Source organism: Salmo salar, chromosome ssa06 (genome assembly GCF_905237065.1).
Source record: "Salmo salar chromosome ssa06, Ssal_v3.1, whole genome shotgun sequence".
NCBI classification, from domain to species: Eukaryota; Metazoa; Chordata; class Actinopteri; order Salmoniformes; family Salmonidae; genus Salmo; species Salmo salar.
In genome coordinates this window covers 43,912,923-43,937,836 of record NC_059447.1, presented here as the reverse complement: position 1 = coordinate 43,937,836, position 24,914 = coordinate 43,912,923, and the positions used below count along the sequence as shown (strand labels likewise).

The window sequence follows — 24,914 nt, the reverse complement described above, 5'->3', positions numbered from 1 at the left end:
TAGAGCTCGGTTGCTGGGGCTGTGCGCTCGGAGCGAAATGATTGGTCAGACTTTTTTCACGAGCCTGATAAAGCGTCAATGGGGCGTAAATCAATCCGCCAAGGGGCTGCACCTCTCCTAGCACTGTACATATTTTCCTCTCTAAATAAATTGTCTTGTTTATGCAATATGCAAAATTTGAGTGCATCCATATTATATGTGGGTATCTGTAGGCCGTCGTAGAAATATCCAGTTGAATTATGCATCCCAACGACATTATACATGCATATTGGAAACAATGGACGACAAAATAAGCGACCACATTCTTCTCTTTATCAAACTGATACATGCATACGTCTCATGGAACAAGGCCATTGAATACAATAAGCCTTATCCAATATATTACGTGAATGAACGCCCAATACATCATCAGAATCAAAGTAACATTGGAATACTACCGTTATTTCTCTCACGTTCATCTCTGGATGTCTATCACCGATAACGTTTTATGTTTTATGTTTATTGTTTTATGTTGGTTTGTTTTCTTTAAACTTGCCTCTGAGTTTCCTCTGGTGTAGGAAATGTCTATGTTCATGCTTTATTGGAAGGTTAAGAGTAATTTTTCTTAACGAGCGCATTAAACACTAATGCGTGCCAATCCCCTGTCTTTATGGAAGGAACTACTTGAACTTTTTTGGTCGTTTAATACTATAATAAAATACTACATCAGGCAGCTTTGATTTTTATAGACTTGATATATCGCCTGTGGCGGGGACCGTAAACGACTCTGCTGTAGCATTCCTGCCACTGACAAAAACGCTCACTTCACACTCAGACACAAATAGTAAACACCGCAGAAGTGAGACTACACCAGGATATTCTAAAACCCAGAGGATGATAACCATTTTACTGATACAGGGGGAAAGCGAAGAAGACTCATAAGTTAACGGTTTGGAGACGGTTAATATTTATTTCTGGCAGCTTTCCAGGTATTGTGCATGACTTGTCACATTCAAGCGGGTCAAAGCTTTGGCCTCGGCCTTCAATGCTCTCTCTGCCTTCCACTGGCTCTCGTGCTAGCAACTAATGCATTTTAGCTTCAGAACAACTTCTATCAAGTGCAAAAACGAACATCAATATAGGAATACCTACGGCTGATAAAACTTTGCGCTGTGTTTGCACTCGAATATATCTGCAGATTTATTGAGCACTAAATAGCCTAGCAGCTGTTATGTTAAATAATATATAGGCTAATTCCAAAGCACGATAACATGCGAAAGGGAATTGGGTAGATGAGATTCATCTGTAAGGTGATTTGAATGTTTTTCACTATATAACATTGCGTGTAGCCTTCCACTGGCTTGAATGTTGCGTTGATAATTTAATAAACTCCACCCAATACCCGCTGTGCAAAGTGCCAACAACTTAATTAGATACATTGGAGTAGTAAATATTGAAAACATTATCTCCAAACCGCACGAAATGTTAAAAAAAAATGTCAAGAGCAACGTTTAATTAAATGTTGTAGACTGTTGTATCGTAACTATCGTAACAAAATGTAATCATTGGTAAGGAGATAAAATTGGTAAGGAGTTAAAATAATAAGGGTGTGATATCACATCATTGTTAAATCAACTTAAAACAAACCATGAAACAAACACATTTATCTATACTTATAATTAATCATCGGATATTTCTTCCCACTGCAAAGGCCTCCACTTTTCAATAAGAAACCTAATATCGCCAGGAGTTACAATAACTATCGTATTGCCTCTCCAAAGCTATGGGCAACACTAGTGACGTGCAAAATGAAATATCTTATGACTATGCTCAGGTTCTTTAGAACTGTTTAAAGACACTCAGAAAGTCTCTTGAGTGGATTTCTGCAGAAGAGAGCTAATAAAATACGTTTTGTGAGTAGCCTACACTCGTAGAAAAAAGGTTCCGGATAGAACCAAAAAGGGTTCTATTGCTTGCTTCATATATGGCACCCCTAAAGATTATATGTAGAACTCTGTAAGGTTCCATATAGAACCATTGGGTTCCATCCCATAAAGGGTTCTATATGGAACCAATTTCGGTTCTTTATAGAACCTTACGGGGTGCCATATATGAAGCAGACATATAACCCCTTTTGGTTCTATCCAGAAACTTTTTTATCCTAAATGTTGTTAATTAACTTTGGCTATATGCTTTTATATGCTATGTAGCTTAATTTGTCCGCAAAAAAAGAGGGAAGGAATATTGGTGTGTTATACAACGTTCAAATAATATGAATAATATTTTGTTGCTCTCCTGTCTTATGTGAATAATATTAGTTTGTAAATCCCACTATATAATGGTCAGTCTAATTCCTTAAGTGATTAGGATATTAGGAAACTCATGTCAACTGTGATTATGTTACCAACCCCATCTCCAAGTAGGCCTCATCTATTTGTATCCTACTTTGTTGACAGTAAATGCTTGATTTTAAAGGTTCTGATGTTCTTACTACAGCTAGCTCGCTTGCACTTGGGACTACATAACTGTAATAGGTTATTTACTAAATATAACACAATGCATTTTACATAACAGTGCGTTGTAAGAAAGTAGTAGTAGTAGTAGTAGCAGCAGCAGCAGGCCTATATAGGTTAGTAGTAGACGCTTCAGCATTAGTATAGCATGCAGCTAATATTAGCCTATATGCTAAATAGTATGCAGTCTGCAGTTCTTTCGGTGATTGTTGCTGCTAGCCTAAAGCAGTCAACAGTAACCTACACATTTCAGCAACAACTAGTCACAATAAATCAGCCTTACTTTTCTGTGGAATGTTGAGTACAAGTGCTTTGCCTTTAAGATATGAATAATCAAGACATGATTGTATGTGGGAAATAGTTAACACATATGGTTGCTCTCTGTATACTATATAACGTATGCTATTCGTATGCATTACTTTATCTATCCTGATCAGATAAAATATAATGAAAAAATAAATATATAAATACATATCATGAAGTTGTAGCTGAAATGCAAATTAATTGACCTTTAGCTTTTTCGGCTAGCGTCTAAATAAGGCTCATGTTTTCGTGAACACTGCTGAAATAATACTACAGACATAGACGTTTGACATGACTGCATACCAACTTACTATGTCTGTTAATTACCGTTCTGACATGAATATGTGTTACACTCTGTCATCTTTCTGTGAGCCCCCTCTGGATAAGGCTTAAAGGGATACTTCAGGATTTTGGCAAAGAAACCCTTCATCTACTTCCCCAGAGTCAGATTAAATCATGGATACCATTTTATGTCTCTGCGTACAGTTTGAAGGAAGTTGCTAAGTAGTGTTATTGCAATTGCTAACTAGCATTAGCACAATGACTGGAAGTCTATGGGAACTGCTAGCATACTAGTAGACAGAGCAATGAGTGGAAGTATGTGGTAACTGCTAGCATGCTACTCGATGCCATAGACTTTCAGTCATTGCGCTAACGCTAGTTAGCATTGGCTCGCGAAACTACCTCTAACTTCCTTCATAATGGATGCAGAGAAATAAAAATAGTATCCATGAGTTTATCTAACTCTGGGGAAGTAGATAATAGGCTTCTTTGCCAACTGAAATGCAGAATGCAATGGCAGATCGGGGCTAACCTGTTTTAAATTCATTGCCATTGAACGTGTAAGAATCCACCTTCAGACCAAGTTAATGAAGTTGTTAGGTTTCATGATGACAGCTCTCTCTCAAACACACACACAACACACAACTCACACACACACCTAAGGGCCTCGCTCTTCATACCAGTCCAAAAAGTCGATACTCTTTCACATGAAATCATCAAAACAAACAAGAGAAAGTGTGTCAGCCATTCACGTATAACAGTCATTTTCCCAATAAAGACATTCCTGTGGTAAAATTCATGGTAACCCTTGGGTTATATATGAGGATGTACAGTGCCTTCAGAATGTATTCACACCCCTTTACTTTTTCCACATTTTGTTGTGTTACAGCCTGAATTTAAAACGGTTAAATTGAGATTTTGTGTCACCTGCCTACAAACAATAACCTATAATGTCAAAGTGGAATTATGTTTTCAGAAATGTTTACAAGTTAATATCAAATGAAAAGCTGAAATGTCTTGAGTCAATAAGTATTCAACCCCTTTGTTACGACAAGCCTAAATAAGTTCAGGAGTAAACATTTCCTTAACAAGTCACGTAATAAGTTGCATGGACTCACTGTAGGCAATAATACCCCACACATACAATTTTCTGTAAGGTCCCTCAGATTCAACCACAAAGACCAGGGAGGTTTTCCAATGCCTCGCAAAGAAGGGCACCTTGTTAAAAAAAATAAAAAGCAAACATTGAATATTATTAATTACACTTTAGATGGTTTATCATTACACCCAGTCACTACGAAGATACAGGCATCGTTCCCAATTCAGTTGCCGGAGAGGAAGGAAACCGCTTAAGGATAGGAGAGAACTGAGGATGGATCAACATTGTACTTACTCTACAATAATAACCTAAATGACAGATTGAAAAGGAAGCCTCTAGAGAATACAAATATTCCAAAACATGCATCCGTTTTGCAATAAGGGACTAAGGTAAAACTGTGAAAAATGTGTCAAAAAAAATTACTTTATGTCCTGAGTACCACTTCATATTTTCAAGCACAGTGGTGGCTGCATCATGTTATGGGTATGCTTGTCATCGGCAAAGGCTAGAGAGTTTTTTAAATAAAAATAAACGGAATAGAGCTAAGCACATGAAAAATCCTAGAGGAAAACCTGGTTCAGTCTGCTTTCCATCAAACACTGCGAGACAAATTCACCTTTCAGCAGGACAATAACCTATAACACGAGGGCCAAATATACACTGGAGTTGCTTACCAAGACAACACTGAATGATCCTGACCGACCGTGTTACAGTTTTGAATTAAGTTTCCTTGAAAATCTATGGTAAGGCTTGAAAATGGCTGTCTAGCAATGATCAACAACCAACTTGATGGAGCTTTAGGAATAAAAAAATAAATAATGTGCAAATATTGTACAATCCAGGTGTGCAAAGCTCTTAGAGACTTACCCAGAAAGACTCACAGCTGTAATCGTAAACATGTATTGACTCAAGGGTGTGAATACTCATGTAAATTAGATATTTTGTATTTATTTTTCAATAAATCTGCCTTAAATTTTGAAAAGCATGATTTTACTTTGTGATTATGGGGCATTGTGTGTAGATGGATGAGAAAAAATATATATTTAATCCATTTTGAATTCAACAAAATGTGGTATAAGGGGTATGAATACTTTGTGAAGGTATCAACGGTAATGCTGTAACATTTATCTGTAAGAAATAAAACACATTTATCAAAAGCTTATATGGCTTCTGAGTTTGTTTTTGTTCATTGAAGTTTATTGAAAAGTTCGTGATCACAATGCAGAAAATTAGAACAAAAAAATGGTGAATGATATTTGTCTTGTATTACAAAGTTGAAACAAGATAGAAGTTAGAAAATGTATTGTAGACGGTAAATGTTAATGTGCTATTAAATTGCCTGCAAATTACATATGAGCATTGCCCCTGACGCAAAGTAAAAACAAGCTGGTGTGAGTATGAGGTAGAGCCCGGTGCTGGTGTTTTTAATGTAGATAATTTACGGCATCTGGGCATGCTGTACTTCATACAATGTATTATATTAGAAGAAGCGTTCATCACACCCAGGTGTACACAGGTATTTTGGGGGAGGCTTAAATTAGCCGTTTAACTCCCCACAAGCCCATGAGCAATAAGTTGACTCTTGGGAGTGAAGTACATGCCAACAATAACAACTTTTCTAGATAATATTGAATCCATTTTTAGTGTGCAATAACAAAATGGAGGGTAGTGCGCAGACATGTGGAAACGGCTCATTCTCGTTGTTGTTGCATTCGTCCATTACGCACGAGCGTTGATGTGCAGTACTGGAGTAATTCAGGTAGTTTCAGGTTCCTGTGATACGCGTCCAGCCCAACAACTTGAAACTACCTAAATCACACAACAGCTTTGTCTCATATTCTCTTCAAAGACCTTCAGAGAACCTGATTGAGCCACTGGACAAGTTCTCATTGCCTTTTAAACGTGGGTGACCATCCATAAACGTTATTCTTGGTTCCGCTACATGAATAACATTTTTTTTTTTAAATGTAGCCTTTATTCCATATATACTACCCTACTAAAGTGATCAGCAGTTATAAAACGAGACAAGATACAAACTGCAATACAGTAGGAATGAAGAATATGAGAGGAAGTAGCATGCCCATGCCATTTCAATCATGCACATAAAGGCCTATAACGCACGTTAAGACGTCTTTGTTAACCACAATAGCAGGCAATACTATTGTAGTGAAAAGTACAGTACTATAATCCCTGGGACACATCCGCTACCCGGACTTCCTGAGTCTACAATAAATGCCCTGTCAATTGCCCCTGATAAAACCTGGATGCCCCAGACAGCGTCACTAAAATCGTGCGCTCCTCAATATGGCGATGCTAGCAGGAGACGCTACACAGTCTCCTTTTAAGACAAAAGGCCAACAGACAAAAGGCCAATATCCAGTATCCAGTGTGGGGAAGTTGCGCCATGTGTTTTCCATCAAATCTTCCTATTCAAACAATATCAGAAAAAGTCCATGCAGAATGAAACGATAGATAACGTCAATAACGTCGAATGAATCCATAAATCTGGATACAAACGGAATCAATGGGGATTAAATAATCATATGCACACACTAAATACGCGCACGTTATTACTTTTTTTTAACGTGCAGTGGTTATCATGATGATGTGGTAAAAAGGCTATAAATGTCACAGACCAGATCATAATTCCAGCTCGACCAATCTCTAACAATCTGGAAGAAGAAAAAGAAGAGGAAATTCTATGTGGAATGCATGTAGACCTACACTGTTCCCAGAGGACGTTAAAGACGTTGGCTAACAACCCTCAAATCAGCAGCGGAAACTCTGGCATCTGCCACTTGGCTTTTGAAAAAAAGATATATACATATTTTGAATTCAGAAGGTAGGCTAGAAAACAATGGTGGCCACTGAACGCAGCTAGGTAGTGAACAAGGTAAATAAAGTTAAAGGGATACGATAGATGTAGGCTAACCTTGACAAAGTATATTATGTATGTTATTCGTTTTTACAAGGAATCACTTCTAAATCAGATTAAATTGTTTTAAAATAGACCTTGTATAAACCAAATATATGCATTGGCATTGCTTGTTATGATAAGGAAATTACAGCATACAACTACGCTACTGCAAACCACACATACTAGCCTAATAATCATAGTTACAGCAATTACAATCATCACTACAGGAAGAATAATCACATTACTGGAGCTCATATGACCATGTAGGAGTAGGCTCCTAGGAAGAGGAATGGGCTAAGGGTGGTAATAGGTTGTCTAGAACTAGAAGTTGTTGCAATGGGATGTACCCAAAACAAAATATTCTGTATGTTTTTCTCCATCTATCTATACATATCGAAGTTGCAAATTAAGAAATATAGGAACTGGGGAATATTTATTCAAGCAGAAGTGATAGGCGAAACTATATCAAAACAAATATTATCTTAGAAATTTACAATACAAGACAAAAATATATATTATTTCCCAGGCTTGCCTGATGGAACGTGGTGGGCTCATGTGCGTAGGAACCTGTTTCGCTATATCATAGAAAGCGTAACCTTTAATTCAAATGCTCTCATTTAGAAAACATTTTATAATCAAATCATTCATTATTGTAATCAACACATCCTTTGTTTCAAGTCAAGCTGAAAAGGGACTCCGTATAAACAAGAAATAATGTTTTAAATCCTTCCTATTTTACAAAATTGAAGTTCAAAATATTGTGCTTATTGGTGCACATTTTTTAGCGCTTACAAATACATTACGTCCGAAAATAAATAAAATAGTGCTCACGTCATAAATAAAGTAATCCTTTTAAATTGGCTTCCCATAGCCTAGCATGCATGAACTGTAAGCAATAGTTTTCGATTCAAGACGGTAGCCTATGTCTGGCAAAAATACCAATTATTAAGCAACGTTGCAATCATTCCAATGAACTATCAAGAAACAACTACAAGACAGTTGTTTAAATAATGATCAAATAAAGTGCTTTTATGAAGGGTGTTGCGGGACAGGGGTATGGAGAAAGAAAAAGCTTCCCGATATTTCTCCTTCATGGAAAAACTCAATTGTAACCGGTAGGAGCCACCATATCCTCATGCAAACTGTATAGGACATAGATAGTACTTTCATCCAGCATATCCTTCAGATCAGAACCTTCTATCTCCACATCCTTCAGATCAGAACCTCTATCTCCACACCCTTCAGATCAAAACCTCTAACTCCACACCCTTCAGATCAGAACCTCTATCTCCACATCCTTCAGATCAGAACCTCTATCTCCACATCCTTCAGATCAGAACCTCTATCTCCACATCCTTCAGATCAGAACCTCTATCTCCACATCCTTCAGATCAGAACCTCTATCTCCACATCCTTCAGATCAGAACCTCTATCTCCACATCCTTCAGATCAGAACCTTCTATCTCCACATCCTTCAGATCAGAACCTTCTATCTCCACATCCTTCAGATCAGAACCTCTATCTCCACATCCTTCAGATCAGAACCTCTATCTCCATATCCTTCAGATCAGAACCTCTATCTCCACATCCTTCAGATCAGAACCTTCTATCTCCACATCCTTCAAATCAGAACCTCTATCTCCACATCCTTCAGATCAGAACCTCTATCTCCACATCCTTCAGATCAGAACCTCTATCTCCACATCCTTCAGATCAGAACCTTCTATCTCCACATCCTTCAAATCAGAACCTTCTATCGCCACATCCTTCAGTATATGGTCCATCCTATTATTGACTTTGCATCATCCCGTGCTCCTGCACTCAGTCATGTCCATGTAGGCCTGTCGCTGCGCACCATGTTTGTGAGGAATCAGATGGGGAAATGTGTGACCGTGTCCCTGGTTCTGTGTTCCCGTGTCATCTTCTTCATCTTCATGCGGCGGTTCTGGAACCAGATTTTGACTTGACGGTCAGTGAGGTTGACACTGCGAGCGATCTCCAGGCGGCGATCGCGAGTCAGATACACGTTGAAGAGGAACTCTTTTTCCAGCTCCAGGGTTTGGTATTTGCTGTAAGGACAGCGCTTCTTCCTCCCCGCCTTCGCCCACAGCCATCCACAGGACGCATCATTTTCGAATGTTGCATCCTCTGTCAAAACAAGACAAAACATGTATTTAGTGATAGATTGGCAGAGCGCGAATTCTTTGTTTTAGGATATGCACATTTCGAAAATGCTCTCCCGGGCATTACCTGGCTGATAATTTCAGTTTATGACGGGATATAATGTCCCGTGACATGCCTCTCTCCCCTGTGTGTGTGTGTGTGTGTGTGTGTGTGTGTGTGTGTGTGTGTGTGTGTGTGTGTGTGTGTGTGTGTGTGTGTGTGTGTGGTAGTTCTCTGAAATGCAAGGTTAGTTATCATGTAGGCCTTAGCTAAAAACGACTTACATTCTACTTGGGCGTGAATAGGTTATTATCAAAAGAACAAACTATTATCAAAAGGACAAATTGAAAAATGTAGGACTACACATGCATAGAAGAGGAATAGGAATAGGTCTCACAATTCTGGTATTGAATTTAACGACTGTCGTGCCTACTGGAGTAAAATCCATTTGTCTAGAAACCCATGCGTCAAACACAAAACGAAGCTAGGCCCATGTTTGGATCAAATCTTTAACGAATCTAAATATTTTCCTATGTTTAAATTGTAAATGGACAAAAAGAAAAGTAGTAGTCTATCTGAATGTAGCAGATGATGTGAATGGTGTGTAGCCTTACAGCGAGGCATTGGCTATTGTTAAGCTAAATGATGCTAGCCTACTCAATAAATCATTATGTGGCAAAGCTCTATTCTGATTAGGCTATAGACATCAGAATATTTCACATACAAGAAATGGGTTGTTGTTGATGCATTCATCTGTTTCACTAGGCCTATAATGACAGGCCTATAATGACAATTTATTTTTAATATGCCAAATGCCGTTGTACAACTTATTTCGATATTTACTATTGACAAGCACGGTATAGTTGTACTTAAAAATATTATTTTGAACAAAATGACGTAATATTTGAACACTCAATGTCAAATATTGGCATGCGTGATGACTTTACAACCTGAGTTGAAATAGGTCAATATTTGGTTCATTGGTTAACGTTCGTGTTATATGGTGCCTTTTTCAAATGAGAGATTTTATGGCGTCTCTCAGTGCTCATTTTACGAAACTATATTCGTGTTAGCTGTAGCATCTAGCATTGCAACAGGCAAATGGAAGCTAGCATTAGCTTTAGCCTAGATTTTATTGTGAGACTGAGTCAGTCGGTTATAGCCTACCCTCACATAAACCTGGGCCCACAATCAATTGTAGGCTACACCTAGCTAACTGTCCCTAAACACAAAGGAGACTTCCGCTGTTTTGATGTTCAAAAGAGCGCACAGTAAAATTGAGTGCAATTTAGCCTGGCGAGGGTAGTTCCGTGCAATAAATAAATGTTGAGCAATGGCTCCCTTTGTCCTCTCCTCTCTCATCCCTTTAACAGCCTTAGTAAAAAAAATCACCATGTCTCGATAGACCGGATCATGTTTTCCTGTGGCTATTGCCATGGTCGCGTTCTATCTTTTCAGAGCTTTTTTCCTTTTCATTCCATTTACCCACCTTGCGTCTCCTGTCTGGGACTTTTATCGCCCTCGGGTAAGACTGATGAGGGCTTGTCTCGCCGTAAACCTATGACTAAGTCTCCCGTGTTGGTCTGACTGGCCAGGATGATGCTGCTGCTATCGCTTCTCTGGGCTTGACACTCACTGCTGCCCAGCGCTAAGTCATCAATAACGCGCTTGATGTCAGTGTCTGGATATGGCAGCACCGGGAAGCTCAAGTTGCACAAATGGCGCGAGTCTGAGTGGGGAGAGCGCGGTGGATTGGTCGTGGGCAAGCTGTGCACGCTGTTATTGTACTCCTGGACTTTGATCCCCGAGTATGACTGCTCCGGGCGGAAGTAGCCTTGAATTGGACCAGAACCGCCCGTCATGGAGCCCATCTCTGACATTAGTCTGGTGAAGACAGACACGTCCGGTGACGGTTTTGAGTGGTTGTTAGGTTCCAGAAGCAAATAGGAGGAGTTGTCTTTTCTGTTTGACGCGCTGTAAGGGCACGCACTGACCTGCGGCACCCGGACCGGAATCAAGTGTGGCACGTCCCAGTTCAGTATTCCCTGGTGGTATTGGTATCGAGGCTGAGCCATTGCTTCTTGCGGCTGCAACGGCTGGTGCTGGTTCATTGTCCCGGGTATGGCCGTGTTTGGCACGGAACCACAGTTGTTTTGGACACTGCAGTCCGGGTCAGAGCAGGCAGCGTGCTAGTGAGGGTGGGCAACAAAGGGGGGCTCCTTTGGACGGCAGACCACGAAAGAGTTAACCAAGGACGCCGTGAAAACGAATCTCTCAGAGCTTGACATTGCTAGGACATATTTTGACGAAAAGTCTGGCGAGCAGCTTCCTGCAAGGGACCCAATAGAGTCTAGGGTTCACCGGCAGGCTCCTCCCCTTGCGGCGCTGGTTGATTCAAGTGCCTAAATCTCCTATTCCCAGAACTTCCTGTTTAATTGATTTCGTATCCATTTATTATCTTATCCGTCTTTAATTAAATTAAATGCATGTCGCCAATGTGTCAATGCAAGTAGCGAAGTTGTTTTCAAAATGGCTTCAAAATGGCAGAGATTGACATGTTATTCACTGCTAGATGGAACATCTGCATTAAATTATATTTTGGACACAGATGTGTAATTCACTCACTCGGTTTAATAATATATATACACCTGACTTGACTCTATTCCAAGCTGTATGAGCATATTCATGTGCGTTCCTAACGTGTATGATTTTATAGAATTAAAGCTTTCAAACCAGTTGTCAAAATTAAGCAGCGTTTCGTGTCGGCTACAATCCCTTGTTAAAATGGCAAATTTATCAGTCAGATTTATGCCTATACATTCGACGAAATGTGCAGCAATGTCATACACATTACAATAGTTATTAGCTCAAATGCACGCCTAACAATAGCCTATCACTTACATCATTACGCACAAACATTACTACCTTACGCACAAATATTATGACCTCATATCATATTTTAAATGGATGATTACTTCATACTTTGTTCAATCACACACTTATTTGTGTTTTAGTACAGGTTATATACAGTACCTTAGCCATGGCTCCTTATAACCTAATGAGTCATTGCTGTTGATTATTTATATTCTGTAAACGTTGTTCATTATTTGTACATAAACCCCACAGCTTTAAAGAAAATCTAGAATTTTTCCAACTATGGATAAAATATATAAGGACTCTACATTCATATTGTAAATGTGTTTTTAACGCTGTATTGTTTAGTAATAATACAATAATGATAGTAACAACTAAGGCCTATAGTTACAACAGAAATGGTCAAAATGTTCTTACCTTCTTAGCAGCACATTGCAAATCTACAATTGTTTCATTTTTTAATAAATGAAGAGTACCCGTCACACACATTCCTAAAACATGATGAAATTGCTTCCTTTCTTTTATGTAAAGTATTATTTCAGTCACACCTATAGACACTTACATTTGGCATGAAAACAATCATTTAATTCAGGACTGACTTTCATATTTAGCTAGAGGATAGGCCTATTGTGGGCACACGAACGAGCTGAAGTAAAAACTAACTGTATAATTTTCGATATAGGCTATCTAGTATTACATGTTTGAAATTACAAGAAAGTAAATGTCACGGCCCACAATCAGGGTTACAATTAAGCCTCAAATTGTAATAATAATGTATATTTTTTGAGCGGCAACATTTTAATGCATTAGGCAATATGGCCAAAGAAAATAGCTGGCATAGCAGGTATGTTTCATTTCGAAACACGTGCGTAAATTCTGAATTTAGAAACAAGTAAAAACATCTGTATGTCTCAACGATAGACTTACACGTACTCTTTGGTGCCCAAGTATGCGCAAAATATGTATCCTAAATAGGCAGGCCTAGTGTTCATTCAACAAGGCCCACTCAGTGGAGTAGTCTACAGCAATGATGTGAAAGGTTTGATGAAAAAAAAAAAGATTTAAGGGACACTGTGCATGTTGAAAATTGACTGAGAATACAGATTCTTCTGAATGCATATAACGGTTATAGTTAAAACCGAGGTTACTAAAAGAAAGGGAAATTAGAAAGGTTTGGAAATCTCCCCGAGCAAAAATCCTTTGTGGCCTCCAGATGTCGCTGTACAGTTGAATCAATCGAAGGGCTCATGCCACGTCGAATGCACACGTTGAATATTGGGTACAGATATAATATTGTGAATTTGTAGGGCCTAAAGGTTTATACGCCTTTCTTGATGTTCTGCGTTTACAGGCTAACTAATACCATATGTTGGACAGACAACAAAGACTGCGTGCAACTAATACATAAATATGTAGCCTAATTCTTACAGTTCACTAAACTGTATAGAACTGATCAAAACCAAAAGGTCCATGTGCTATAACCATATTTCGTACGTATGAAACACATTGCTAAGAAACATAACAGCTCATTTTCTTTCTCGTCAACCAATAGGCCCTTGCGGCTGTCCATTTGATAGACATTTTAGATTCGTTGCAGGTAATCGTTTTGCTAAAAAACTCATTGGTCAAAAAAAGCACTATTGCAAACTGATAGACTTTATCATAAATATTAGGCTATTAGCCTACACATGTTGAGGTCAGACTTCGACAGAAGAATACATAAGAACCGTGTCTGAGGGAAAATATGTCCTATATTAGAAGAAAAAAAACGTTCAACTGAGAAAGATGTAAAAGGTTGTATTTAACGTTTGCATGGGCGCAGAACGACCATCGCTACTGCTACCGCGTTAGTATTGCATAGGCCTGCAAATGTGTCCTTAAACATAGGTCTGTCTATACAACTTTAAAAGCATCACCTATGTTTAAATTGTTTACATTCTATATAATTTAACTATTCTACAGTAGGCCTACGCTACATCATTCAATGTGGCTTTAACTTGCACTGCACACGTAGCATCGTGGGATGAACGTTGATGCATATGGCATGGTGCAAGTAGGTAGTCAATAACAACAATAAGCTATGGGAAGACGTATTAGCCTACAGTAAAACTGCACTCAAAAAAGTAACCTAAGCTTACTAGACTTCGAGGATGTTGACGTATGACAAACATTATTGGTTTAAAGCTATAGGCCTCTTGATGCTAAACCAAACGAATTTGTATCTTCCTTCACAAAAGATAAACCAATAGTTTCCCAGACACTACAGTTTTGACGCTGACAACACCAGTCTAACCCGGCTGTTTACTTTTTGTCTGGCGGGCTGCACTAAAGCAAATAAACATTTGTGTGGGAACTTGGAATGACGGCCATGTCCTAGGAGCCCAGATAGAAGACTATTCTACAGGCAAAGCACGATTTAAGCCCCAACTTTTTCTTGTGCAACGAAGGCCCGACGATTTACATATTCCTAACATTCCTTTTTCATAATCACAAAGAATTGCTCTCCAAATGCTGAGAGGAACATCGGTGAAACTCCTTTAACTGTATCCATGACTACGGAGCCCCCAGATTGCTATAACGTTTTACAACTGAGAAAGGCTCTAAATGCTATGTCACTGCTCTGGAAGGTAATGGAATCGATCTTATGCAGATATTTCCTCTCAAAGGCTGATTCTTTTAAAGACGAATCCGTGCAACGATAGTTTTTTGAATGAAAATAGAATTGTGAGTGAATTACTTGCTGAGAATAGTAGAATAGTGCATTAGTAGAATTAAACCATATTATAACGAGCTGTTTTGCATATCTTATAATCAGCACAACTCGAAAGTCTAACCTTGAGGTTGGAAGGTCGAGCACCTCCACTAGAGTTGAGTGCATGGGCTACATTACTGGAAATGGCTATTCATAGGCTATGTGCTACTCACTTGGCTTTATCTAAATTCCTCAACGGAAAACGAGTCAATGTTTTCCAGCATGGGGCCTTTGCCAAATTACCGACACAGGTATTGATATACGTGTTTGTCTGGTGTTGACGAAATCAAGTTGCCTATTCGTAGTCTAGGGTTGAACAATTTTCGAATAGCATAACGTTAGTAGGCTAGGCCCATGAGCAGGCTATGGTAAATAATGACAATAGGAGTTTAAAATATTTTCCAGTGTTCTTACCTACCTCACAATTTTTCCAAATTCGGAATCTCCTCAGTTTTTCTTCATTACGACTGGTCACGCAATTGATACAAAAAAAAGAGGCTATTGGAACTGAAAGTTTAGGTTCAATACTGTACAAATCTTCAGACGTGCACACTTTTGAAAGACTATCTGGAAATAGATCTAGCATCCTCTCTGCAAAAGACAAGAGAAATAACCCACTAGGCAAAAACTGGTAGAATCAACGTTGTTTCACGTCATTTAAAAAAAACTAAAACAATGTGATGACGTTGGATCAACGTGGAAAACTGATTGGATTTGCAAAAAGTCATCAATGTAAGGGAATTTCTTTTTTTTCACTCAACTTTTAAACTAAATCCAATGACATGGTGACATGTTTTGTTGATTTCACGATACATTCGAGTTAGTTGACAACTCAACCAAATGTAAATGAAAATTACACGTTAAACGGACGTCTGTGCGCAGTGAGAACTACAGTAAGTGGTTGACTTTGGGACATACGGCCATGGACAAACCCACATGCAAGTTCTGCTAACAATTACAAGTTTCCTGTGCCGTAAACCAGAAATAGAATGCCACATTTGAACTTCAACAAGTCTCATCTGGCAGATTACAATTTTGGCATCTAACGCATGATTGGAAGTGCAGAGTAGTCGTTCAATATGAAATCCTAATTTTATAGTTAAAAAGCTGAAATAAGAGGGTGAAAACTAAACAACACGGAATCGATTATCTTGTGCGTAATGCAGGGCGTTTCACACACTAAGAACAGTATATTATATACTGTAGTGCTATGTATTTCATCATTTTCAAACAGAACTTCAACAAAGTATCAACATTCTGCAAGGACCGAGATATTTCAATATCCTGCATCTAGTCACCAATAGGTTTTAAAGCATGAAGCAGGCGTGTATCCTAATTTTACATTTCACCAATCTTTACAAATAAACCCATTAGTATTGTTAATACTTGTATTGGTGTGGTAAATATTACAATTTAAAAACAACACTAATAGTATTGTTGTTGTTGTTTGTAGTATTGTTGTCTGTTATTTTAAGGATCATCGTTATTATTGTTATCATTACTATTACTATTATTATCATTATTATTATTGTCATAACTCGAAAACGAGGAGAGGCGAGAGAAGAAGACAAGTAAATTGATTGTTATTTGTTATTGTTATGTGTTTATTATTATTAAGGTGCTTGCTTCTTAGTAGTGGGGTGTTCATTGTGTAGAAGACAATGTAATTTCATGTTTATAAATATATTTCAGAACAGCATGCTTTAAATCATTTGTGTTGCGTGATGAGTTATCCTTTCAAATGTCAATGTATTAATTCTATATCATTTGCCTTGACGTCACCCATTAGCACAATCAAAATGAGATGGACTCAATCTAAACGTATTTCCCGTTAATATGCTATGTATTTCAAAATTGCTCCGTATTTTAGATTTTGTAGAAACCATCTTATTTAGCCCACGAATATATGAACATTTAAAAATCTGCAAAGAGCTATGCTTTTGAATTAATACTTTGAGTTGAAATACTGTTAACCAAGACCAATAAACGAGACTTGACTGTTGGAGAGAACGTCTGCCTTCGGTGTGCAATACTATACTATGACCAGAAGGTGACAGTGTTGCCTAACTTTGACTCCTGTATTTATTTTAATTTAACCTTCATTTTTATCAGGGAGTCATACTGAGACCAAGGTTTCTTTTACAGGTGAGCCCTGAATGACATAAATTACAGAAAATACACAAATCAATGTAAATACAAAAATGCAAGCAGAACGAAAAACAAGGTCATGAAAAACAAACACAGTCATCGGCAATAAGGCCCTCAATCAGCTTTCTGAATTGCCCCAGAGGCACCAAAACATCACGTCAGAACATTTTGAAGATTGTTCCACAAATAAGGTGGAAGAAAACTAAAAGCTGATTTATGTATGCAAAAGTTTGCAGTGGAAGGTACTGGTGTCTGCCCCAAAACAATAAGTCAGTGAAAATCTACTCTCCTTTCATTCGACATTACTGATATATTTTGCACCCTTTAAAGCTTGAATCCTTAATTGAAATAATAACAAAGCCAACACCCCGCCTCTGTTTTGGAAAAAAACTCAGGGATGGGCCTGGAGAAGTGTAACCACTATCATATTCATAGACAGAGGTATGGATGCAAGGACTGACCATCCATGATGTCAAAATGGTCGTTTTAACCATGCTATACTGTGTTTATTTACATTTACATTGTTTACAAACATTGGAGTAAATCAAGCTTATATTTTGGGTTCTGATGGGATACAACCACTTAAATAAGCTCATGAGGCATTTAAGTTGTATTCTTCAAGAATCAATGGGTATATATTGTCAATTTATAAGTCCAAAAATGGATGTAGCAACTAAGGATACTAGCTTTAATCACAAATGCCCAGATATAGATATTTAAGTTTCACTGCAGCATCTGTATATAAATGAGGCCTATGACGGACACAGTAAACAGACTGTCCATGGAGATTAACAACCAAACATTGTTTTACACAAGAACAAATGTGAAAAGCAGACTCATCACAGATGTTGTCTACTCCATCCAGGGCCGGCTCTAGCCTTTTGGGGCCCTAAGTAATATTTGGTTGGGGGGGGTCCCCCTTCCAAGCGGGCAACATTTTTTGTGACAGAAGAGAAAAAATGTATGTTTTGAAGTTAATTTCCTGCAATTCTACACGTTTTGCCATGGAGCGCAGAGAAAATGTTGCAGTTTTAAAGCTAATTTCCTGCAATTCTATACATTTTGCCATGACTTATGCCATGCGTGAGAGTGACTAACAAAATCAATGGGGCCCCCTGGAGGTCAGGGCCCTTGGGCACATGCCCTGCATGCCGGGTGTGTACTATGATTAAGTTTAGATAACTGGCTAGAAAAACTTACCAATGTAAAAATTGGAAGCTGACATGGCTAATTGAGTGACTGTCAGTGACTAACAAAACAAGACAAAAACTGCTGATGAACAAACAAATTTCAATCTGACTAGCTTGCACACTTTTGGCCCAAACATTTATGATTTGGATGGTCTGCTTGCAATTAGCATATTAATCCAATTAATATGGCCAAAATCTGGCTTAACAATGACACCCTGTGCAGAGACTGTTCCAACATGTTGATATATCAGACCACAATAGACGTGGTATTAAACTCAACCCACAATTTTATCAAGGGCACTTTCAATGTCATCCAAAAAATCTTCCTCTTTCCATCATTGTTCCATTCTCTCTATCTGTCCACCGCCCTTAGATGTACTGTTCTGGTGTGCCCCTCTGCAGTGGGAGAGAAAGATGCAATGATGGGTCCACTATGAACCATCATTCACAATCTCTCTGGAATCCAGGAGGACGGAGACATTGATTGGTTATTACTTCAGCCTGAAAAAGCCTGTGATGAAATAAACATGCTGATAAAAATGTGGTCTTTTTTTTATTTCACCTTCATTTAACCAGGTAGGCCAGTTGAGAACAAGTTCGCATTTACAACTGCGACCTGGCCACGATAAAGCAAAGCAGTGTGACAAAAACAACAACACAGAGTTACACATAAACAAACGTACAGTCAATAACACAAAATAAAATAACAATAGAAAGAATCTATGTACAGCGTGTGTCACGCTCTGACCTAGGGAACACGGGTAGATTGGCGAAGGTGAGGTTAAGACCTGAGCCAACTCCCCGTGCTTACCGTGGGGAGCGAGTGACTGTAGAAGCACCGTGTTATGCGGTGGTGCGCACGGTGTCGCCCATGCGCACTCACAGCCTGGTGCGCTCGGTGCAAGCTCCTCACCGTTGCCAGCAGCCAGGGAGACACGGTGCTTCTACAGTCACTCGCTCCCCACGGTAAGCACGGGGAGTTGGCTCAGGTCTTAACCTCACCGGTTCAATGTATCTGGTCTCCAGTGCATCTCTTCGGCCCAGGTTATCCTGCACCTGCTCTACGCACGGTACCCCTCATTCACCAGCACGGCCCAGTTCGTCCTGTACCAGCGCTTCGCCCTTTCCGGGCTATAATCAACATCGAGCCAGGACGGGTTGTGCCAGCCTTAAGCGCCAGACCTCCAGTGCGCCTCCAAGGCCCAGTGTACCCTGTGCTTGCTCCGTGCACTCTCCCTCCAGTGCGCCACCATAGCCCAGTACGTCCTGTGCCTGCTCCGCGCACTCTCCCTCCAGTGATCCACCATAGCCCAATACGTCCTGTGCCTGCTCCGCGCACTCTCCCTCCAGTGCGCCACCATAGCCCAGTACGTCCTGTGCCTGCTCCGCGCACTCTCCCTCCAGTGATCCACCATAGCCCAGTACGTCCTGTGCCTGCTCCTCACACTCTTCCTCCAGTACGCCTCCATAGCCCAGTATGGCCAGTGCCTGCTTTGAGCACGCGGTCCTCAGTGCGTCTCCCAAGTCTGGTGAGACCGGTTCCAGCTCCCCGTGGGAAGCCTCCAGTGATGATCAATGGTCCGAAGCCTCCAGCGATAATCCATGGCACGAAGCCTCCAGTGATGATCCATGGCCCGGAGCCTGTAGGGATGATCCATGGCACAAAGCCTCCAGTGATGATCCATGGCCCGGAGCCTGTAGGGATGATCCATGGCACGAAGCCTCCAGTGATAATCCATGGCCCGGAGCCTCCAGTGATGATCCATGGCACAAAGCCTCCAGTCATGATCCATGGCGCGGAACCAGTAGTGATGATCCATGGCACGGAGCCTGCAGCGAAGGTCCCCAGTCCGGAACCTACAGAGATGCTCTCCAGTCCAGAGCCTCCAGCGACGCTCTCCAGTCCGGAGCCTCTAGCGACGCTCCTCAGCACCGAGTCTTCAGCGGCGGCCTGCAGCCCAGAGCCTCCGGCGTTGATCCACGGTCTGGTTCCTCCGGCGACACAGAAGCGGGGGGATCAGCGGGCTGTGTGGGGGCTACGCCCCGAACCAGAGCCGCCGCCAATTATAGATGCCCACCCGGACCCTCCCCAATAGGTTCAGGTTTGCGGCCGGGAGTCCGCACCTTTGGGGGGGTACTGTCACGCTCTGACCTAGGAGAGCTGTGTTTTATCTGTTTAGCTAGGCCAGGGTGTGATAGGTGGGTGGGCATTCTATGTTTTGTGTTCTATGTTTTGGCCGGGTATGGTTTCCAATCAGAGGCAGGTGTCTATCGTTGTCTCTGATTGGAAGCCATACTTAGGCAGCCTGTTTTTCCTTTGTTGTTGGTGGGTAGTTGTTTTCCGTTTTGTCAGTGTACCTTACGGAACTGTTGTCAGTCATTTTATTGTTTTGGTTCGAGTGTCTTCATTAAAAGTTTAAATATGAGCACTATACACGCTGCGCTTTGGTCTACTCATTTCGACGCATGTGACAGCGTGTGCAAATGTAGGGAGTAGGGAGGTAGGCAAGAAATAGGCCATCGAGGCAAAAATAATTACAACTTAGCATTAATACTGTAGTGATATATGTGCAGATAATGATGTGCAAGTAGAGATACTGGGGTGTAAAAGAGCAAGAGGGTAAGTAATAATATGGGGATGAGGTAGTCGGGTGTGCTACAGTGAGGGAAAAAAGTATTTGATCCCCTGCTGATTTTGTACGTTTGCCCACTGACAAAGAAATGATCAGTCTATAATTTGAATGGTAGGTTTATTTGAACAGTGAGAGACAGAATAACAACAAAAAAATCCTGAAAAACGCATGTCAAAAATGTTATAAATTAATTTGCATTTCAATGAGGGAAATAAGTATTCGACCCCTCTGCAAAACATGACTTAGTATTTGGTGGCAAAACCCTTGTTGGCAATCACAGAGGTCAGACGTTTCTTGTAGTTGGCCACCAGGTTTGCACACATCTCAGGAGGGATTTTGTCCCACTCCTCTTTGCAGATCTTCTCCAAGTCATTAAGGTTTCGAGGCTGACGTTTGGCAACTCGAACCTTCAGCTCCCTCCATAGATTTTCTATGGGATTAAGGTCTGGAGACTGGCTAGGCCACTCCAGGACCTTAATGTGCTTCTTCTTGAGCCACTCCTTTGTTGCCTTGGCCGTGTGTTTTGGGTCATTGTCATGCTGGAATACCCATCCACGACCCATTTTCAATGCCCTGGCTGAGGGAAGGAGGTTCTCACACAAGATTTGACGATACATGGCCCCGTCCATCATCCCTTTGATGTGGTGAAGTTGTCCTGTCCCCTTAGCAGAAAAACACCCACAAAGCATAATGTTTCCACCTCCATGTTTGACGGTGGGGATGGTGTTCTTGGGGTCATAGGCAGCATTCCTCCTCCTCCAAACACAGCGAGTTGAGTTGATGCCAAAGAGCTCCATTTTGGTCTCATCTGACCACAACACTTTCACCCAGTTGTCCTCTGAATCATTCAGATGTTCATTGGCAAACTTCAGACGGGCATGTATATGTGCTTTCTTGAGAAGGGGGACTTTGCGGGCGCTGCAGGATTTCAGTCCTTCACGGCGTAGTGTGTTACCAATTGTTTTCTTGGTGACTATGGTCCCAGCTGCCTTGAGATCATTGACAAGATCCTCCCGTGTAGTTCTGGGCTGATTCCTCACCGTTCTCATGATCATTGCAACTCCACGAGGTGAGATCTTGTATGGAGCCCCAGGCCGAGGGAGATTGACAGTTCTTTTGTGTTTCTTCCATTTGCGAATAATCGCACCAACTGTTGTCACCTTCTCACCAAGCTGCTTGGCGATGGTCTTGTAGCCCATTCCAGCCTTGTGTAGGTCAACAATCTTGTCCCTGACATCCTTGGAGAGCTCTTTGGTCTTGACCATGGTGGAGAGTTTGGAATCTGATTGATTGCTTCTGTGGACAGGTGTCTTTTATACAGGTAACAAGCTGAGATTAGGATCACTCCCTTTAAGAGTGTGCTCCTAATCTCAGCTCGTTACCTGTATAAAAGACACCTGGGAGCCAGAAATCTTTCTGATTGAGAGGGGGTCAAATACTTATTTCCCTCATTAAAATGCAAATCAATTTATAACATTTTTGACATGCGTTTTTCTGGATATCTTTGTTGTTATTCTGTCTCTCACTGTTCAAATAAACCTACCATTAAAATTATAGACTGATCATTTCTTTGTCAGTGGGCAAACGTACAAAATCAGCAGGGAATCAAATACTTTTTTCTCTCACTGTATTTACAGATTGGCTATGTACAGGTATAGTGATCGGTAAGCTGCTCTAACAGCTTATTGTTAAAATTAGAGAGGGAGATAAAATAATCCAGCTTCAGAGATTCTTGCAATTCGTTCCAGTCATTGGCAGCAGAGAACTGGAAGGAAAGGCGGTCAAAGGAAGTGTTGGCTCTGAGGTATTTGACCAGTGAGCTGAGATAAGGCGGGGCTTTACCTAGCAAAGACTTATAGATGGCCTGGAGCCAGTGGGTTTAGCAACAGATATGTAGTGAGGGCCAGCCAACGAGAGCATACAGGTTGCAGTGGTGGGTAGTATATGGGGCTTTGGTGATAAAACGGATGGCACTGTGATAGACTACATCCAGTTTGCTGAGTAGAGTGTTCGGGCTATTTTGTAAATGACATCACCGAAGTCATGGATCGGTAAGATAGTCCGTTTAACGAGGGTAAGAGCATATTCATAAAGTATTTCCCTTGGTTTCCACTTTGCCTACTTGTCATGCATGCAGTATATTATTTGTACGTTATTCATTTTAACAAAAGCCCAATATCTAATAAACTGCATTCTGAATGGAAACAGTGTTTTAGTCATGTTTAGCCTGTTGGGCATATTGTTGTCTCTGTGCATCAAATGTACATCACACAAACATTATGAAGAATTACACAGTGTATAGTATACTGTACATGGCCTACAGTAGGCCCTACCAGCACCTGTGATAAGCAATCAAACATCGACATGTAAAGATGATGATAGGCATCCCGTGATCTCATGATGGATGAATTACCAACTTCTAGGACTGACTAACACCGATACTTATAAATAATCCACTACGCCAGTTGATTAATTCAAAATCATGCAAAACGCATGTAGGCATATAGGACTACTTCTCAAAATGGAAGCAAAACTGCACAATGCGAAGAAGTATTTTCCAATACCTCCTGAGTTTTATTTTTCATTCATATATATTTGGTGACAGCCAATCTAGATCATTGGACAAGGGTGAAGTATTTTATAGTTGTGTATTTCAGTGACTCCGTTGCCTCCGACAGACAATTAAGATGGGGAACACACGCTCAATGTCCGGGGTGCCTATCAGAGCGAGAACAATTCAATAAAGAGCCTTCCTGTAAAACGAGCTGCCTATGTCGTCACTGGGAAGAAATCGTAAAACACTAGGCCGTTCTCTAATCAGAGGCTCTCGCTTCAAGATCTCGTTTGACCTTGAGTAACCGTGAAAGCAGACAAAACCAAGAAATGATCTTCTGTCTGTGTAAAGTATAGTTTCTATAACTCTCCTTATTTTATTTGATGTCAAATCCCGATCTAAAGATTTGTATATTTGGTTTGTGAGTGCGGTCTGTGCACAATTCCCTTGAAGGAAAATTCTTCCACCGACCTCATGGGTAGCCTACTAGTGGACGTTTAATGCAACTATCTGGTTGCATGTCACTCAAAACGACGCAAGATGGCAGAAGAGAGCCGACTTACTGAAGAGAAGGATGTTGCACAAAAGTGCCTGTCTCTTTGACTCTTTGACTCTTTGACTATGAATTCATATCAAATGTAGCAATCATATTTTAACACAACTATATTCTACAAGTTTATAGTGCAGCCTAGAAGTGCATAAACAATTTTAAACACTTAGGCTACCCCGACAAGAAGTCCAAATTAAGCCTTCCTGCTTTACTAAGCGATTGGGAAATAGGCTATAAATCAAATATGAATACAATTTCAATACATTATTTATTTTATCATGTCAATCATCAAGCATCACACTGCAAAAAAACATGAGTTGGCTAACTCATAACAAGGCTAGCACAAAATTGCAATTTTACATGCAGAAAAAAAGAGAAAACTCTGAAGTTCTTCAGGTCCCAAAAGGTATTCGTGATTCATGAAGATTAATCGGTACGTGCGTGAAGCTAATGATAACTTGTTGAATGTCAGAAAATATAGGCCTAAGCTCTGTGTCTGGGAGCACAAATTACGCCCATATCATTTGAGTATTCAATTGCAAAATCCTATTTCAAAAAAGGACAATTAAACATCCATAAAATAAGAAAGCTTCTGCTGTATACTTTTTTCGATAGATATTATTGCTGGAAATTACTTTTTACAAGGTGAACAGGGAAGAGAGAAATTCAGCTCGAGGTAGGTCGACTCAAGAACAACTTAGATCATACATAAATACGTTTTTACCATTTTCATCTGATCCTCTTGTATTGTTCCGAATAGATTACGTAGGACCAGATCAAATACAACATTTTAATCAAGATTTGAAAAAACTCAAAATCGGAATTGTATACAATGCATATTATTGTCTTGGTTAAAAAAGCAATAGGATAAATAAACAGCCTTTGTCTTTGAACCACTAGCAAAGCCTCTAGAGATACTTCATGCGACAATAAGAGCAAATATTTTTAAGAATGCAA

At 40.1% G+C, this 24,914-nt stretch overlaps 1 protein-coding gene across 2 annotated transcripts; it reads right to left on the bottom strand.

The window, feature by feature from the left end:
• Positions 1-5,357: 5,357 nt before the first annotated feature.
• On the bottom strand, positions 5,358-11,602 carry LOC106607488 (homeobox protein Hox-B10a). Of its 2 annotated transcripts, XR_001329209.2 has the most exons (3): positions 10,746-11,602; positions 8,844-9,241; positions 5,358-8,726 (listed from the first exon to the last, which is right to left on the bottom strand). XR_001329209.2 is itself a non-coding variant. In XM_014204484.2 (2 exons), exons 1-2 carry the CDS (start codon positions 11,365-11,367, stop codon positions 8,964-8,966), a joined length of 900 nt encoding a protein of 299 aa, XP_014059959.1. In that variant the 5' UTR covers positions 11,368-11,602; the 3' UTR covers positions 5,358-8,963. The 2 variants fall into 2 exon arrangements, 1 of the variants encoding a protein (XP_014059959.1); XM_014204484.2 differs by having other exon boundaries at positions 5,358-9,241.
• Between the last annotated feature and the right edge of the window lie 13,312 nt (positions 11,603-24,914).

Coding starts and splice junctions, on each gene's coding strand:
- LOC106607488 (XM_014204484.2), bottom strand. CDS start 11,367: ATGAACCAGCACCAGCCGTTGCAGCCGCAAGAAGCAATGGCTCAGCCT. Junction 9,242..10,745: donor TCCCAGACAGGAGACGCAAG/GTGGGTAAATGG, acceptor TTGTTTTGACAG/AGGATGCAACATTCGAAAAT.